The sequence below is a fragment of the Mustela putorius genome, unplaced genomic scaffold (assembly GCF_011764305.1).
Source record: "Mustela putorius furo isolate JIRA1106 unplaced genomic scaffold, ASM1176430v1.1 tig00003901_pilon_pilon_pilon, whole genome shotgun sequence".
NCBI lineage: Eukaryota > Metazoa > Chordata > Mammalia > Carnivora > Mustelidae > Mustela > Mustela putorius.
The window spans coordinates 4,866,393-4,884,000 of NW_025422049.1; the positions used below are offsets into that span (position 1 = coordinate 4,866,393).

General features: G+C 44.0%; 1 protein-coding gene across 1 annotated transcript in view; it reads left to right on the forward strand.

Annotated features, from left to right (window-relative positions):
* Positions 1-17,608, forward strand: part of LOC106006760 — a 69,586-nt gene that overhangs the window by 21,949 nt on the left and 30,029 nt on the right. Inside the window, exon 4 of the mRNA XM_045068282.1 lies at positions 8,457-8,498. Within this exon, the coding sequence (XP_044924217.1) occupies positions 8,457-8,498 (42 nt within the window). The remainder of the gene's footprint in view (positions 1-8,456; positions 8,499-17,608) is intronic.

The window sequence follows — 17,608 nt, forward strand, 5'->3', positions numbered from 1 at the left end:
TGCTCCCTCCGAAGGCTCTGCAGAAGATTCCTTCTTTGCCTTTCTTAGCTTGTGTGGGTTGCCAGCAACCTTTGGTGTGTAGACACATCCTTGCAGTCTCTTCATCTTCATCTTCACATGGCATTCTCCTTTCTGTGTGTCTCTGTGTGTCTGTGCCCCAAATTTCCTCTTATAAAGACACCAGTCATATTGGATTTAGTACCTCCCCTAATCCAGTATGACTTCATCTAAACTTGATGACGGGCACCTGGGTGGCTCATTCGGTTAAGCCTCTGCCTTGAACTCAGGTCATGATCTTAGGGTCCTGGGATGGAGCCGCCCATTGGGCTCCCTGCTTAGTGGAGAGTCTTCCTCTTCCTCTCTCTCTGTCCCTCACCCCCACTTATTTCTCTCTCTCATTCTACTCTCTCAAATAAATTAAATCTTAAAAAAATAAACTTTCACAGGTTTTGAATGGACACGAATTTGGGGGGATACTATTCAACCTAGTACAAAGGGGAAATATGCTCTCTTGAAAGCTGGTATTACCAGTACAGCAAATGTACTCCGGGTTCACAAGACTATCACTGAGGATGGCAGAGGAGTGACCGGTAGAGAAACTAAAGAGGAAAGGCAGAATTAAGAATTAATGATAATGGTGAAAGGAAAGGTCTTCACTACTTGTTTGTTATTGAGATTTCTTAGTATCTGTGTAGACTAGATTTCTGGGAGGACTCCCTGGCCTCTAAGTTGAAGCTGCTGATGTGACCTATGTTGTCAGAGTACAGTATTGCCTGTAGACAGCAGAGTTGCTTCAGAATGAGCATTCTCTGTAGAGGAGAGGGTTATGCTATTCCAACAGAAATTCAGGGTATGGAAACGGGCAGCTCAGTTGTACTACTGATGGGATGTGTAGCACTCACCCAGACAGAGACTGATATGCTGTCACCATTCAGCATATTAGAATATGGTCCCTTGGGCACCTGAATGGCTCAGTCCGTCAAGCGTTTGGCTTTGGCTCAGGTCATGATCCTGAGGTCCTGGGATCGAGTCCCTCATGGGGCTCCCTGCTCAACAGGAAGTCTGCTTCTCCCTCTCCCTCTGTTCCTCCCCACTGCTCGTGCACTCTCTCTCAAATAAATAAAATCTTAAAAAAACAAAAAGAATATGGCCCCTTCCTGGAGCTGGGTTTATAGCTATACCACTGCTTAAAAAACAATGTCCACCTTTACCCAAACTCAAACACATATAACACCATTTAAACTCTTTAGAAACAACCTTACCCCTGTATCTTACCACTAGTCAATACATTGCCAGAAAGCCCATGTTGTCAGTATCCCTAGCGCTACTCATCAAGCCTAAGTGAAGGCTCCTGCACTGGCCACTATATGTACGCATCTGACCTCTAACCACGTGGGGACAGCCATATCTCCTGAGAGCCTAAGGCCATTCCAGTCTTCAACATATCTTGGCAGAGTCCTGCTCAGATCACTGTTCATTGTTCATACCCACATAGTCCTCAGCAAGTCAGGAGATAGCTCTTATCTGAGAACTGGGCTGCCCCCACACATCTTTAAAGTTTTTTCACAATAAAAAAAAAATAAAAACATTAAAAAAAATAATAATAAAAATAAATTTTTAAAGTTTTCCACAAAATAGCCCTGTATCAGGCCAGAACCCATAACCAATATGTAGCACACCAGTGGACAGATTCAAATGCAAACAAGAACAAGAGTCACACAGCTCATTAGCAAGTCCATACGCATGCTTGCACATCATGCGAAGGTTAGCACAAAGACCAAAACTTATCTGCACTTTCCCCAGATCTCAGTATTCTACAGAATGTACAAATCAAAGACCTGGGAACACACTTATTCCATCATCCATTAAGCCATCAGGAGCTCCACCCCAGAACAATAATCCAGAGTCAGTCCAGCACTCATCACACTAGGAGGTTTTCCCCAACAAGACTAAGGTCCATATTGCAGATTGCTTCTTAGCAAACCAAGAAAAAAAATCTTACACAGAAAAAGGATAATATATAGCACCATTGAACACCATACTAGAAAGTCCTTGTTGAATAGGACTGATAACTGTACTCACACTTAACTCATCAGGAGACAGCCCTCACTTGCATGAGATCCTATGCCTATACCATTATAAATATCAAAAACACAATCTGAAGCAGACCATCAAACTCCCATACCATCACTTAGCATGGTGGAAAGATTCATATGGGGGGGGACCCTATATATATGTTCACCAAAGAAGTAATGAGCCCCTGTGAAAAACTGAGCCATGACCTAGATCTACCCCAGCACACCACCATAGAGCCCATCTCAGATGGGCATGTATAGTCATACCAAACCACATGGCCCACTATGAGACAGTGCCAATCCAGAACAGAGCTTTCACCCATGTCACTCCTCCACGTGCCAGAAGACCAGAAGACATTATCTTTCCAGACCACGTTTTGTAGTTACATCAGGACTGCGTATACCAGGACAAAGCCCCCACAAAGATAAACTTAAAGCTACATCATCACTCAGGTCATCTGGAGAACCCCACTCCTCAGCTACCACTGGGTTTAAGGCACATACCTTCATCCCCTCTTGGCACCATCGTTGCCTAATCCTTCCCAGACAAAGGCCAACATCTACTCCACCATTGTGCATCCTAAGTGGCAGCATCTGCTCAGGGAACAGCCATTTCTTTCTTCCTATATCAGTGCTTCAAACACAAGGAGAAAGCCCAAACTAGGGGGCTATACCAGCACTTGGTGAACCAACAGACAGCTTCAGCCAAAAACAGAGCTTGTGAGTACATCTCTGCTCAGCAAATCACTGGACAGTTGGGATGACCAGACCACTGATCTGCATACTGAGCATAGTCTCTTGCCTAGGTTAGGACCTGGATAGGCGACCACTTGGTACAGACAATGCAACCCCAGAGGGGATAGAACTAAGTCACACACCCCCAATTTGGCATACCAGGAACCACAGAACATGAATCATACCTGGGCCATTGCTCAGGATACTGCAAGAAGGGCTTCCCTAGTCAGACCTGGACATAGATCCTTGCCCAGTGCTCAGCTAGCCATGACACAGCCTCAGGCCACATCCCATGCCACCACTTTCTCAGCAGAACAAACTGTGATGCTGATTCCAGCACCAGCTGAAGCAACTCCCTTCAGGACAGGATCTTCCCTTTCCTCATACCTAGCAAGGCACAGGACAATCTTTGCTGAGGATATGATACTTGCCACCCCTCAGAACTGGGACTCAGTGTCCTTATTGGACTCAGTGTCCTTAGTTGCTCAGGATAATGAACGAGAGATTCAGTTCAACCTGAGACCTCTCCCTTACCCTTTGCAGTATGCCTGGACACAGCCCCCATCCAGAACCCTCAGTTCTATCTCTTCGGTCTTCGTTCACTCCTTTTCTACTGGGTCCTTCCCCAAAGTCCCCCTTATAACCTACTGCATCTCTCTCTTCCATCCTAAACACCAAAGCCAGCCCTTTCTACTTCTCTTTCTATTCATGTCAGAGCTGAGCTATTTGTTTGTTTAGTTATTTATATATTTTTAAGATTTTATTTATTTATTTGACAGACAGAGATCACAAGTAGGCGGAGAGGCAGGCAGAGAGAGAGGAGGAAGCAGGCTCCCTGACAAGCAGAGAGCCCGATGCAGGGCTCGATTCTAGGACCCCAGGATCATGACTTGAGCCGAAGGCAGAGGCCTCAACCCACTGAGCCACCCAGGTGCCCCTAGTTATTATCTTTAAAAGATTTATTTATATATTTGAGAGAGAGCGAGGGTGAGCATGAGTGGGAGGGACAGAAGGGGAGGGAAAGAGAATCTCAAGCAGACTCTGTGCTCAGCGCAGAGTCCCACTCAGGGCTTGATGTCATGACCCTGAGATCAAGACCTGAGCTGAAACAAGAGTTGGTTGCTTAGCTGACTATGCCACCCAGGTGCTCCAGAGCTGAGTTTTTAGAAGAGCATTCTGTAGCTCTGTGTCCACCTCCTCTGCTGGCTTCTGTCATCATGCCTTAGTTACCACGCGCAAAGTTTACTTGTCCAGCCCCCTCACCTCCTGGACCTGGTTGGGAGATCAGACACTGGGTTTCAGCTTCCTCAGTGAAAGTGTCTCCTCCCTTAGGCCCCCGGATTCTATTCCTGCATCTTTCTACTTTTCCACACATCCCTTGTGCCATCCCATGTCCCCATGGACACTGTTCTCTAGGCCCCTGAGATCTCCCCCAGTGCCCTCTTCTTTGTACAGCTTCCAGGTAACCTGTGAGGCTCCTCTCAGGTGTCCCTCCGCAAGAAACCCTGGCTGATCCCACCCACAATCCCTGCCTGGCCTTGCTTCTCTAGCACAATGCGACCTTGCATTCTGGAGGGGTGCATCCCTCCCCTTCTAGAGCTTAGGTCCTCACAGGCAGGTACCCCCTGTCGCTCACCTCAGGGTCCCCTGTTCAGGGTGCAGAACCTGATTCTGAACCAGCTCTTGATAAAATTGTGTACCTCTGGGGCTGGAGAGCTGGGTGTTTGGAAGCAAAGAGGCAGCTAGGACCTGTGCATGGGTTCCTGAGCTCCCAGGAACAGGCAGGAAGCCTGCATATTGCTGATTTGGGGGGGCGGGGGAGCTTTTGCAGAAGGTGGGAGGGGCTGTCAAATCAGGCCTGCTCCCAGCAAGTGGCAGCAAGGGCCACCTCTAATAACCCCCATAAGGGCTCAGTAAATGTGTGTTGAATCAGCTGAGAGGCGTCTGTGCAGACTTAGCCATCATGAGAGGCATGAAGAGCCCTTGAATCCCCGCTGTTAGTAAAGATAATTTGGCAGGCAGAAGAGAGGGAGGTTGCATGAGCAGCTTGTAGAGAGAAGCACCCAGCTGCAACAGAACAAGAAATAGTGGCCCGACAGTTTTAGGTCAAGTGCAGGGCTCTGATGGCTTCTGGGAAGTGGGGGGAGCCAGGTGCCTTCCTGTATGCAGAACCAGAGCACTCTCCGTAGTAATGGGTGATACACACCCACACTATCATGGTGATGCCATCATAGAGGAAAGGGGTGGCGTCAGGGTGACCAACTGTCCCAACTTTCCTGAGATGGGGGAATTTCCAAAGAGCTGGCACTTTCGGTTTGCAAACTAGGACAGAGCCCTGGGCAAACTGGGACAGTTGGTCACGCTTGGTGGCAGTGGAGGGAGTATCAGTCTCAAGTGGGGCTCGCTTCCCCTCTGCTATTTAGAGCACGGGGACTCAAGGAGGCATCAGTCTGAGTTGCAGCCCCATCGGGATGTTCCAGTGGGGCTATGGGCCTATATCAAGTTTGCAAGGGGAGGGCTTCCTAGAGGTGGCATGGGTTGGGCCCTCTTCTCTCTACTGGAGGGCTTATCCTAAGGGAGTTGGGTCTCACTAGCTTGGGGTCACTGTGTTCGGCAGGGGTGCTTTGAGGGTTAATGCATATAAAAGGGCCAAGTCTTATGTGCAATCTGCATGTGAGATACACAGGACGTCTGAAATTATCCTGAGCTGTTTTGCCGCCGCGTAAAACCTAATGATCACTAGCGTGGCTCTGCGACCAAGGGTCCCAAGAATTTCAGGGCAGTTTTTACTACAGTGTCGGCATTGTTTTGTTTATTTATTTTTAACTGAGAATAAATTCACATCACATGTAATTTGCCATTTTATTTTTTTTAAAGATTATTTATTTGTTTATTTATTTGAGAGGGAGAGCGTGAGTAGCAGGGAAGGGCAGAAGGAGAGGGAGTGGAAGAGGCAGACTCCTCACCAAGCGTGGAGCCAGACGCAGGGCTCAATCCCAGGACCCCCAGATCACGACCTGAGCCAAAGGCAGACGCTTCACTGGCTGAGCCACCCAGGCACCCCTAGAGCATTTATTATTTTTTAATACTTGTGAGACGCATGGTTTGCACATGGTCTCGAAGCCACCCTCTTTACTCCTGCCCAGGGCTCTGGGGTCGAAATTCTGCAGTTTCTAATCTGAGAGAGAAAGCACATCCCACCATGGCCCTTACAGAGGAGGACAGCTAGAGCTTGCACCTGTCCTCTCCACATACCATTCTGTGAGACAGCCTTTGCCCGTGATGCTTGTCCTTACTTTCATGCTGTATTTTATTCTTCAAACTCTACATTTGCAAGCATTGTCATGTTGGAGCTCTGGATCTTCAGTAGCAAGCCAACCCTGTTCTCACTACTGGGAGCTTGAAGTAGGGGAGTTGTGCCTGCTTCTTGTCTGGAGATTGGGGAAGGGGCAGGGGGACTGTAGAACTAAGAGCTGTGCCAGTGTGGTATGAAAGAACTGTAAAGTGCCATCTAGACATGTAGACCTATGAGAGAGGCCCAAGGTCTGTCTGATTCCAAAGCCCATGCTTTTGATGACTTCTCTGTACTACCCTTTCTCTCTTCATCAGGGATTCCTGTCACAAAGGAAGGCTTTCCATTTGATAGCCTTGTGTCTCTACTTGGAACTAGGGCTTGGCATGTTTTCCTTCCTTCCTCTCTCCTCGCCTCCCTCGCTTGATTCCCTATTGACTTAGTCCTTGTCCCTTCCTTTCTTCCTTTCCTCCCTGTTTCTCTTCTTTCTTTCCTTCCTTTTAAAATTCCTTCTCCTTGTTTCCTTCCTTCCCTCCTCCTTTACCGTTAGGATTCTCTCATTGTCTATGCTACCGTCCTACAACCCTGGGTAAATACCTCAGTTAACCCACTACTTCATACAATATCTTGTAAAAACCGGACCCTAAGATTCATATTAGCTTCCCGCTGGCAGCATTGCTGAAAGAACTTAGAGGATACTCCCTAGTCCACCTCACAGGTATGTGGCAGACAGGGTGAGATAGCATACCAGGAGCTCCGCCTACAGGAGGAAAGTGCTGGGTATTTTCCGTGGATCTTCTTAACCCCCCCCCCCACCCCCATCCATTCCTCACATTTTGCTGCCTTGTCCTGCTCCCTAGGAGACCAGCCCTTCCACGGTCTATGTCACATGGGCTTCTGGTTGGGTTTGGCCAGTGGCAGGCGCTGACATGGGCTTAGAGGGTAGAAAGAGAGAAGCAAGATTATGTATTCTTTCTGTTCCCTTCCTGTCCAGCCATGGTTCTGGAAAGGGCAGCATTCCTCAATGACCACAACTGCCATCAGGCCACCTTCTTCCATAGCTCCTTCTCTTAGCAGGTTCTAGTATTACTCCCCTCTCTTGGCCCCTTTTGGTCAAGGGGTATTTCCCTCTGTTACGAGTCCCTGAACACCTTATCATCCCTTGTTCTCTTATTCCTGTCCACATCTTCATTCAGTTCATCTCGCATAAATCCTTTGGGTGTGCCATCTATCGCTTGCCAGGACCGTGCCTCATACAAGCAGGACAAGGAGCCACCCAAGGACTGGGGCCAGGATAGTGCCATTTCCATCAAGCCTGAGGTTCTCTTCTCCATCAAGAGAGAGCACATGTTGTCAGAGTCATGGGTTTGGGTGCTAGAAAAAACAGTGAATCCAAATCTGAAATTGGAATGCAAAAGACATTCTTTCATACAAGGCTCTTGGGCTTTGTGTGAGGAAGTGAGGTATGAAGGCCAGGCTTTGCTAGGACTATCAGACCCTAAACAAAGTGGATGGTACAGAATTCTATTCACTTCTGACTTACTGGTCTGTGTCAAGGTGGCTTAGTGCTCTCAAATCCAGACTTCATGGGAATGAACAATCTTATCTGAATCAGAGAGAGTGATAAATCAGGGTATCATTTTAGTCCTTAGTAGGGCAGTGTGAGTACAGCGTATTTCCTTTGCCTACATTGTTCCCAAGCCAGCTATCTGGCAGCCTCTATGACCTCCTCGAATGATAGTAATCATCTGAGGTGACTATTGTGGGTCTCCTGGTTTGTGTTAATTGTTCCCATGGCTAGAATACAACCATGTCTGTGCACGTCTCATAACTTGGAGGGGAGGCAACACAAAGCTATTTATTTGCATCAGTATCAAAGTGCATAGGGCACCTGTGTAAAGGAGGTTTTCATGGGCACCGGGGGAGATATGAAAATAAAGAAGATGGTGCCTTATTTTTCTTGGGTGTTGATTTTCCTGCCCAGTCTCGGACACATGTAATTTGATCCCTATATGTAGAGAGAAGCTACTGGCAAAAGCTGATGGATCTGGTTCCCCTCTGAAGTGTGACAGTGTGGGAGGGGGCACTCCCCTGATGCCTCGAGAATTTGCAATTTCAGCGGTCGAAGGGGGCTACACTCTTCATACAGATATGGTAGTAAGAAAAATTATGCACAATCTGGAAATAAGGCAAAAGGGTGTCCTTTGCATGTCATATTGGATCCTTGTCTAACAAGTCCGCCTAAAAATTATTTAATTCTCTAAGGAAATGCATTTTGTGTGACTTACTATTGACTATTGATTAAGGCCAAGCCTTTATGAAGTCTCTGTTAACTTGCAGATTTTTGTTTGTAGGGATGCAGGTGATTCAGTCCAGTAGAAAAGACTGCACCCAAGGTAACAATTGTATTTCCCCACAGTCCATTAACTAGTATTGTATCTAATTTAGTAATCTTACTCTAGAATTATTTCTTTTAGTGCCTCTATGCATTTTCCAATTCTCCTTTGAATCAATTTACCATACTGCTGTTTCTCCGTCAATGAGTTAAATAAAATTGGTATAGGTGCTAACTTTATATTTTGTACTAGTCATATTTTTTAAAGATTTTATTTATTTGAAAGAGAGAGAGGGTGCCTGGGGGGCTCAGTTGGTTAAGTGTCTGCTTTCTGCTCCATGGTGGTCCCAGGGTCCTGGGATTGAGTCCGGAGTCAGGTTTCCTGCTCACCAAGGAGCCTGCTTTGCCCTCTCCCTCTGCCATTTCCTCTGCTTCTGCTCTCTCACTCTCTCTGTCTGCCAAATGGATAGATGAAATCTTTAAATGAAAAAAAAGAGAAAAGAAAGAGAGAGCGAGAGAGAGGGTAGATGAGCAGAAGGGAGGGGCAGAGGGAAATGGAGAAGCAGACTGCCTGCTAAGCAGGGAACGCAATGTGGGGCTTGATCCCAGAACCCTAGGATCATGACCTCAACTAAAGGCAGATGCTTAACTGACTGAGCTACCCAGGTGCCCCTGTACAAGTCATATTTTTAACTTTCTAAAGATTATACCTTGACAGTGGACAGTGGTAGCTGTGGCATGGAGGAGGGACTCAGAAGATGTTTTATTGAGCAATGTGAAAGGAATGGTGGGCACTGTTAACTATAGCTGACAGATATGTTTGTGAGGACATTAGATGACACCTCCTGATGACTCCCGGACATCACTTGGTGAAATAAATATTTTCCCCAAAGTTCCTGGTTTTATCTTGACTGTGAAGGCAAAAGGAAGTCAGAAGAGGGAAGCTGCCCAAGTTTCACTGAGATGTTTTTTCAGAACCTTTTCCTGAAAACTTCTGGTTGGTTATCTTTTGGCTAACTCCAACTCAGCATATCTAATGCTGACCTTATCTTTTGTCTCAAAGGCACTCCTGCCATTTTCCCTACTCAATTGAATGGCACCTCTGTTCATTCAGTCCTTCAAGCCAGAAACTGGAATGTCCTCTTGGGCTTCTCCTGCTTCTCCAACTTCTACCTATAATCAGTATTGTCAACCTAAATAAAGAAGTAAACTGAGGCAAGTTGGAATTACCAGAAATTGAGTTTATTCAGGTGTAGCAGAGGAATTTCAATTTGGAGAACCCATGCTGTAGCAATCTACAGGCTAGTCCATCAAGGGCTGGGGGTGGGCTGTATTCATGGGCAGAGTACAAAGAGGGGGAAGTCCAGCCCCTGGCGAAGCAGTGGGTTCATTGGCTTAAGGACAAGAGAGATTCCTGGTGGGTTTTCATTGGTCAAGAGATAAGTCTCAGTCTTCTTGTAAATCAGACATTTAAGGGAAACTGGTCTCTCAATTCCTAAGTTCCATTCTTCCAAGTGTGTCTCCATGAGATTCTCCATTTTGCATTCACCAGTTCCATTTTATTTATTTATTTATTTAAAATGTGTATTTTTTTTTAGTAATCTCTACACCCAACAGGGGGCTCAAACTCATGATCCAGAGATCTAGAGTCACACGGTCTACCGACTGAGCCATCCAGACATCCCCTTCAGTTCCATTTTAATTCTATTTTATTTCATTTTATTTTTATTTAAAGATTTTTTTAACTTTTAAGATTTATTTATTTACTTATGAGAGAGTATGTGCATGCATGCACACAAGTAGAAAGGGAGAGGCAGAGGGAGAGGGAGAAGCAAACTCCCTGCTGAGCAGGGAGCCCAATGCAGGGCTCGATCCCAGGACCCCGAGATCATGACCTGAGCTGAAGGCAGATGCTGCACTATACTGAGCCACCCAGCCATCTCTTAAAAATTTTTTTTAAAGTTTTATTTATTTAAGTAATCTCTGTTCCCCACATGGAGCTTGAAGTCATGACCCCAAGATCAGGAATTGCAAGGTCCTCAAACTGAGCCAGCCGGGCACCCCTAAAGATTTTTTTTTTAAAGATTTTATTTTTAAGTAATCTTTAACATGGGGCTCGAACTCATAAACCCAAGATCAAAAGTCACATGCTCTACCCAGTGATACAGCCAGGAGCCCCTCCAGTTACATTCTGGAGTGAAATTCGTTTATATACCCAAGTCTTACTAATTCTGTCTCCTAAACATGTATCCTCCTGTTACTACTTTCTCAATTCAGTTCTTCATCACCTCTCACTTGATGAGCGTCCTCACCTGCCTCAAGTTCGCCTTTCTTCTCACCCATTCTGCCGGCCTGGTTTATATCATGTTGCCAATTTCATCTCACTAAAAGAAAATTGTAATCATGTTACTCCTCTGATTAAAACCCTTCAAGGGAGGGGAGCCTGTGTGGCTCAGGCGGTTAAGTGTCTGCCTTCAGCTCGAGTCATGATCCCAGCATGCTGGGATCAGCCTCCTTGCTCAGCAAGGAGCCTGCTTCTCCCTCTCCCTCTGCCTCTCCCCCCTGCTTGTAGTCTCTCATGCGTGTGCTCTCTCAAGTAAATAAATAAATAAATAATCTTTAAAATACATAAAATAGGGGCATCTAGGTGGCTCAGTGGGTTAAAGCCTCTGCCTTTGGCTCAGGTCATGATCCCGGGGTCCTGGGATCGAGCCCTGCATCGGGCTCTCTGCTCAGCAGGGAGCCTGTTTCCCCCTCTCTCTGCCTGCCTCTCTGCCTACTTGTGATCTCTCTCTCTGACAAATAAATAAATAAAGTCTTTTAAAAAATACTTAAAATAAAGCCCTTCAAGGGAAGCCAGTGCAGAATTGGAATGGATAGAATTTAATGATGGAATGGATAAAGCAATCAAGGGCATGAAAAAAAATCAAGGGTTTCTTGCTGCCTATAGGATAAAGTCCAGTCCAGGCTCTTACCACTATTTTATAACCCGATCTCAACCTATTTTATCAGCCTTGTCTCATCTCCAGGCCCTCCCTAGCAAACATCCTAGCAAACATCCTGTACTGTAGTTATATTGCACTTCTCACCATGCTCTTTTGAGCTTCCTTGTTTTTGTGCTTTCTGTTCCCTTTGTCCCAAATGACTTCATTCCTCTTCATTTGTGACTATATTCCTAGTCACCTGTCAAACTCCTCCAGGTGGGAGTCACTGGTGTGTCCTTAAATTTTGCTCCCTACACACCTTACTCACCTCACCCTAGTCCCAACACTGGTAGCCCTTGAAAATACCACTATTAGATAATATTAAGCAAAAAGAACAAAGTGAAACAGAGTATTAAGGTAGTCTTGCCTTTGTTATGAAAAGAAGGAAAAATTTCAAAAGCATTCATATATCTATTTATCTATTTATCTTTCTAAAAAGAAACACAAGACAAATAAACCAGAATACAACCAGGTTGACCACTTACTAGAGGCTGGGTCAGAGAAGAGAGATGGTGCAGGAAAGATGTGGGAAGGAATGACAATTCCTGAGTATGCATTACTACATAGTTTTGACTTCTGAAGCATATTAATATTCTATATATTCAAAAATGGGGTGAAAGGGGGGAGGGGCTCCTGGCTGGCTCAGTCAGAGGAGTGTGCAACTCTCGATCTCGTGGTTTTGAGTTCGGGCCCCAAGTTGGGAGTAGAGATTACTTAAATAAATGAAACTTTTAAAAAAAATGGTGGGGGATGACTCAGCTGAAAGCATATGGAACAAATGAACCACATTGTATTTCAAATAATCACACTTAAAGAGGAGGTGAGGGCAGTAGAAAGGACTAATTCAAGTCATTTATGAACTGGACTGAGATGAGATGGGGTTATGAGGCAAGCAGAACTACAAACAAATACTGAACTCTCTTTAGTAGGCTTTGTTATGGTAGAGGTATAGGCAAAACAATTATGAAATGACTCAAGATAAAGCATTGAACAAATGAATAAATGGATCGATGTAGTTGGGCATCAGGGTTCTAATTGTGAAAGAAGGGACATACAAATATGAAATGGGGAAAGGCAAGAAAGAACCCTGTGAGGATGGATTGGAATTGGAAGGATTGGTATGAACTCATTATTTCTGAAATATGTATATATGCATGTTAATGTGCTCATTATATGTGTGTGTATGTGTGTGTGTGTGTGTGTGCATATATTTACTAGTTCTGTCTAATGAAAGGGCCCAGAGGCAAAGATACCCCAATAGTAATGAGTACACCTAATGCTCAGATCTTTATCTCTAATAATGTTTCCTCCCTAAAAGGGACCAGGCTCCTCAGAATAATGGCAGATTGTAGGGCTGGGACAAAGTAGGGATGAAATAAGTCTGGAACATCTTTTTTTTTTTTTTTTTTTTTTTTTTTTAAATAGGCTCTGTGCCTAGTGTGGAGCCCAATGCAGGGCCTGAACTCATGACCCTGAGACCAAGACCTGAACGGAGATCAAGATTCAGAAGCTCAAACCAACTGAGCCATCCAGGTGCCCCAAACCTGGAACATCTTTTATGTCATAAAGTAAGGAAGTGCTTTAAAAACAATGAGGGCATGTCATAAGTACCCAGCAGCCAACTCGAAGGAGCTCCCATTGGCCAAATCTGGGAGTATTAGAGCAACAAAATAATTCAGTGTAGGATAAATTATAAATCATTGAAAAAAATAGAAATCCATGAGTCCATGTGGACAGTCCATCCATCCACCCATGTCATCTATCCATCCATCCACCCATCTGTCCATCCATCAATAAGGGAGGAGGGTAGGCTCTTGTTTAGAATGTCAAGTGCTCACTGATTATTGTAGAAATAATTCTGCAGTAGGAAAGTCAGAGTTTTGTAACTATTTTAGTAAAGATTGAATCAGGCAAGACTCATCAAAGGGTACTAAATCCAGGGTGAGTTTTTTGGGGTGCCTAGCTGGCTCAGTCAGTAGAATATAAACTCTTGATCTCAGGGTCATGAGTTGAAGTCCTATGCTGAGCACAGAGCTTACTTACTTAAAATAGATAAATAATTCCAGGAGAATTTTTTATGAGGAACAAGATATTTTCATTGCTTTAAGATGTATCCCCTATAGAATTGCTTATTAGTTTCAAGGAAGAAAAAAATAATTATATAGTGGAGAAATCTGACAACCCCTTAACTAGGTGATTAAAATGAGCATTACTGGGGCACCTGGGTGGCCTAGTCAGTTAAGTGTACAACTCTTGATTTTGGCTCAGGTCATGATCTCAGGGTCATGAGATAGAGCCCCACATTGGTCTCTCTACTAGGCATGGAGCCTGCTTAAGATTCTCTCTCTCTCCCCTCCCTCTTCCTCTGCCCCTGCTTGCATGTTCTCTTTCTCTCTTAAGGACAAATGAACATCATGTACCTCCAGTGGTAAAACCCTGAGAAGGACATGACACTACCTATGGAATATTCCTGGCAAGAATACAATGGAGGGCACCTGGGTGGCTCAGGGGTTTATGTATCTGCCTTCTGCTCAGGTCATGATTGCAGAGTCCCCAGATCAAGTCTCGCATTAGGTTCCCTGCTCAGCAGAGAGCCTGCTTCTCCCTCTGCCCTTCACCTAGCTTGTGCTCTCTCTTTCCCTCTCTCTCAAATAAATAAAATAAAATAAAATAAAAATTAAATTAAAAAGAACACATACAATGGAATAAAAGGAATGACACATGCCACCACATGGATAAACCTTGAAGACATATGCTAAGTGAAATAAACCAGACACAAAAATGACAAATATTGTGTGATTCCACTTATATAAGGTACCTAGAGTATTCCAATTCCTAGAGAAGGAAAGTAGAATGGTAGGTATCAGGGGCTAAGGAGAAGGAGGAATGGGAAGTTACTGTTTAATAGGTACAGAGTTTCAGTTTGGGAAGGTGAAAAAGTTCTAGAGATGGATGATGGTGTTGGTTGCACAATGTGAATGTATTAATGCCACTTAACTATACACTTAAAAATAGTTAAACTGGGGGCGCCTGGGTGGCTCAGTGGGTTAAGCCGCTGCCTTCGGCTCGGGTCGTGATCTCAGGGTCTGGGATCGAGTCCCACATTGGGCTCTCTGCTCAGCGGGGAGCCTGCTTCCCTCTCTCTCTCTCTCTTTGCCTGCCTCTCCATCTACTTGTGATTTCTCTCTGTCAAATAAATAAATAAAATCTTTAAAAAAAAATAGTTAAACTGTGGGGTGCCTGGGTGGCTCAGTCAGTAGAGCATGCGATTCTTGATCTCAGGGTCATGAGTTTGAGCCTCATGTTGGGCATAAAGTTTACTTTAAAAATAAATACAGGAGCACCTGGCTGGCTCAGTTGGTAGAGCATGTGACTCTTGATCTCAGGTTTGTGAGTTCTAGCCCCATGCTGGGTATTGAAATTACTTAAAAAAAAAAAAGAGTACAACATTTCAATGTAATCATGAGGAAATAGAAAAACAAAATAAAAAATAGTTTATTTTTGGGTCGCCTGGGTGGCTCAGTGGGTTAAAGCCTCTGCCTTTGGCTCAGGTCATGATCTCAGGGTCCTGGGATCGAGCCCCACATCGGGCTCTCTGCTCAGCAGAGAGCCTGCTTCTTCCTCTCTCTCTGCCTACTTGTGATCTCTCTCTGTCAAATAAATAAATAAAATCTTTTTAAAAAAAGAAATAGTTTCTTTTTTAAAGGAGGGTATGTATTCTTCGAAAACGTCTGTGTCATAAAAAACAAAGAAAGAAAAAAAAAGAATGGGGGCATCTAGGTGGCTCAGTTGGTAGAACATGCAACTCTTGATCTCAGGATTGTGATTTTGATCTCTTATTGGGTGTAGAGATTACTTCAAAATAAAATCTTAAGCAACTGGGTGGCTCAGTTGGTTAAGCATCTGACTCTTGAGTTCTGCTCAGGTCATAATCTCAGGGTCATGGTTTTGAGCCTGGTGTTAGGCTCTGCTCTCAGCGGAGAGTCTGCTTGAGATTTTCTCTCTCTCCATCTTCCTCTGCCTCTCCCTGCCACCACCCACAAATAAATAAATAAAAATAATAAAAAATAAATAAAAGGGGTGTCTGGGTGGTTTCGTCGTTAAGCATCTGCCTTTGGCTCAGGTCATGATCCCAGGCTTCTGATATCGAGGCCCACATTGGGCTCCCTGCTTGGTGGGGAGCCCGCTTCTCCCTCTCCCACTCAGCTTGCTTGTGTTCCCTCTCTCACTGTGTCTATCTCTGTCAAATAAGTAAATAAAATCTTTTAAAAAAATAAAAATAAATAAAAAAGAAAAGAAAAGAAAATCTTAAGAAAAAAAAAAGACAAAGCCTATGGAAATGTTCCAGATTAAAGGAAGCTAAAGAGACAAGATATTGGTTCACAAACTAAAGTATATAAGGGTGAGGGGTAATTATGTATAATACTCTTAAATAGTTTAGGGGAAAATATAGGCAGATAGATAAAGCATTCAAAAGCACATGGGCTAAAAAGTTAACATTACATGAATCTGGATAAAGGTGTTAGAAGAGGTCACTGAGAGGGCATGACCCCTGACTGACCCATGAGCTAGACCCCATTCAGTTGGAGGCTCCTTACCTCTTCTCCTATCCTGGGAATGTATGATATGCCCACCATTCCCACAGTGGAAGCTGTTCCAAGGTCATAGCCTTGAGAGAATAAAGTGTTGTTGAGACTGTATGGACTATATATGTAACTGAGCCCCATTAAGCCCTCTATATATACGTTTTCTTTAGGGGCACCTGGGTGGCTCAGTTAAGCACCTCCCTTCAGCTCATGTCCTGGGATTGAGCCCCACATCCAGCTCCCCATTCAGTGGAGAGCCTGCTTCTCCCTCTGCCTGCTGCTTCCCCAGTTTGTGCTCTCACTCTCTCAAATAAATAAATAAAATCTTCTTCTCTCTCAAATAAATAAATAAAATCTTTTTTAAAAAGATTTTTTTAATCTTTAATCTTTTTCTTTAATCTTTTAAAAAATATTAAAATATTTAAAAAAATATTTTTAAAAAATATTTTAAAAAATCTTTTTTAAAAAGATTTTTTAAATCTTTAATCTTTAATTTTTTAAAAAAGATTTTATTTATTTATTTGAGAGAGAGAGAGAGAGAGACCGCGCTCGAGTAAATGAGGGGGGGAGTAGCAGAGGGAGAGGCACAAGCAGACTGTACTGAGCACTGAGCCCGATGTAGGGCTCCATCCCATGACCGTAAGATCATGACCTGAGCACCCCAAGGCCTCTGTATAAACTTTTAAGATTAAGTGGGTGGGCACAGAGATTTAGTCATCTCATAGCCACCTAAGATAAGGCTTGCATGTAAGTTCTTTTGCTTAGTAAATCTGCCACCTACCAATCTACAATGGTCTGCCTCTTTTTTTGGTTCCCACTGCCCCTCTGTGTACCGGGGCCAATTTTAGATTTCACCTAGGAAGCTGCCAAGGTTTCAAACCAACAAAAGGTGTCCTTCATGCTACTCTTATTCTAGCATGCTTGCCGAAAGCTTGAAACTATCTCCAAATAAAAAGTTCAAAAAACAAAACAGTAGTACCTTTATAGTATGTGCCATAGCATATTGTGATTGTGGCTCCACTAATCTGTGAGTAATCACAGACACGGATTATATCTTTTTTTTTTTTTAAGTAATCTCTGCACCCAATGTAGGGCTTGAACTTCTGACCCCCAAGATCAAGAGCTACATGTTCCATGGACCGAGCCAGTCAGGCGCCCCAGACTTAATCACCATTGCCAGAGTGTGGGAGTGGGTGGGTACCTTCACAGGACAGGAAGAATAGTAGGTATGCAGTGCATGTTGATAATTGAACATAAGCATTTGCAATCGAATGCTGCACAATAGTTGTGCTGATGTGGGTTATTTCCTGGGTGATATGAGGCAAGGGTTCAGGCAAGGAAGAAATCTCTGCTGGTTCTCCTATCAAAGCATTTATGGATTTCTTTTCCTTGTGGTTAGTATACCTTTTTTTAATGGTATTTCTTTTTTTGATTAGAGTATAATTGACATATAACATGTTAGTTTTAGGTATATAATATAATGATTCAATCCTTTATACATTGCAGAATGATCACCACTATAAGTCTGGTTACCTTCCATCATCATACAGTTACAAACTTTTTTTTTATAATGAAAACTTTCAGGATTTACTCCCTTGGCA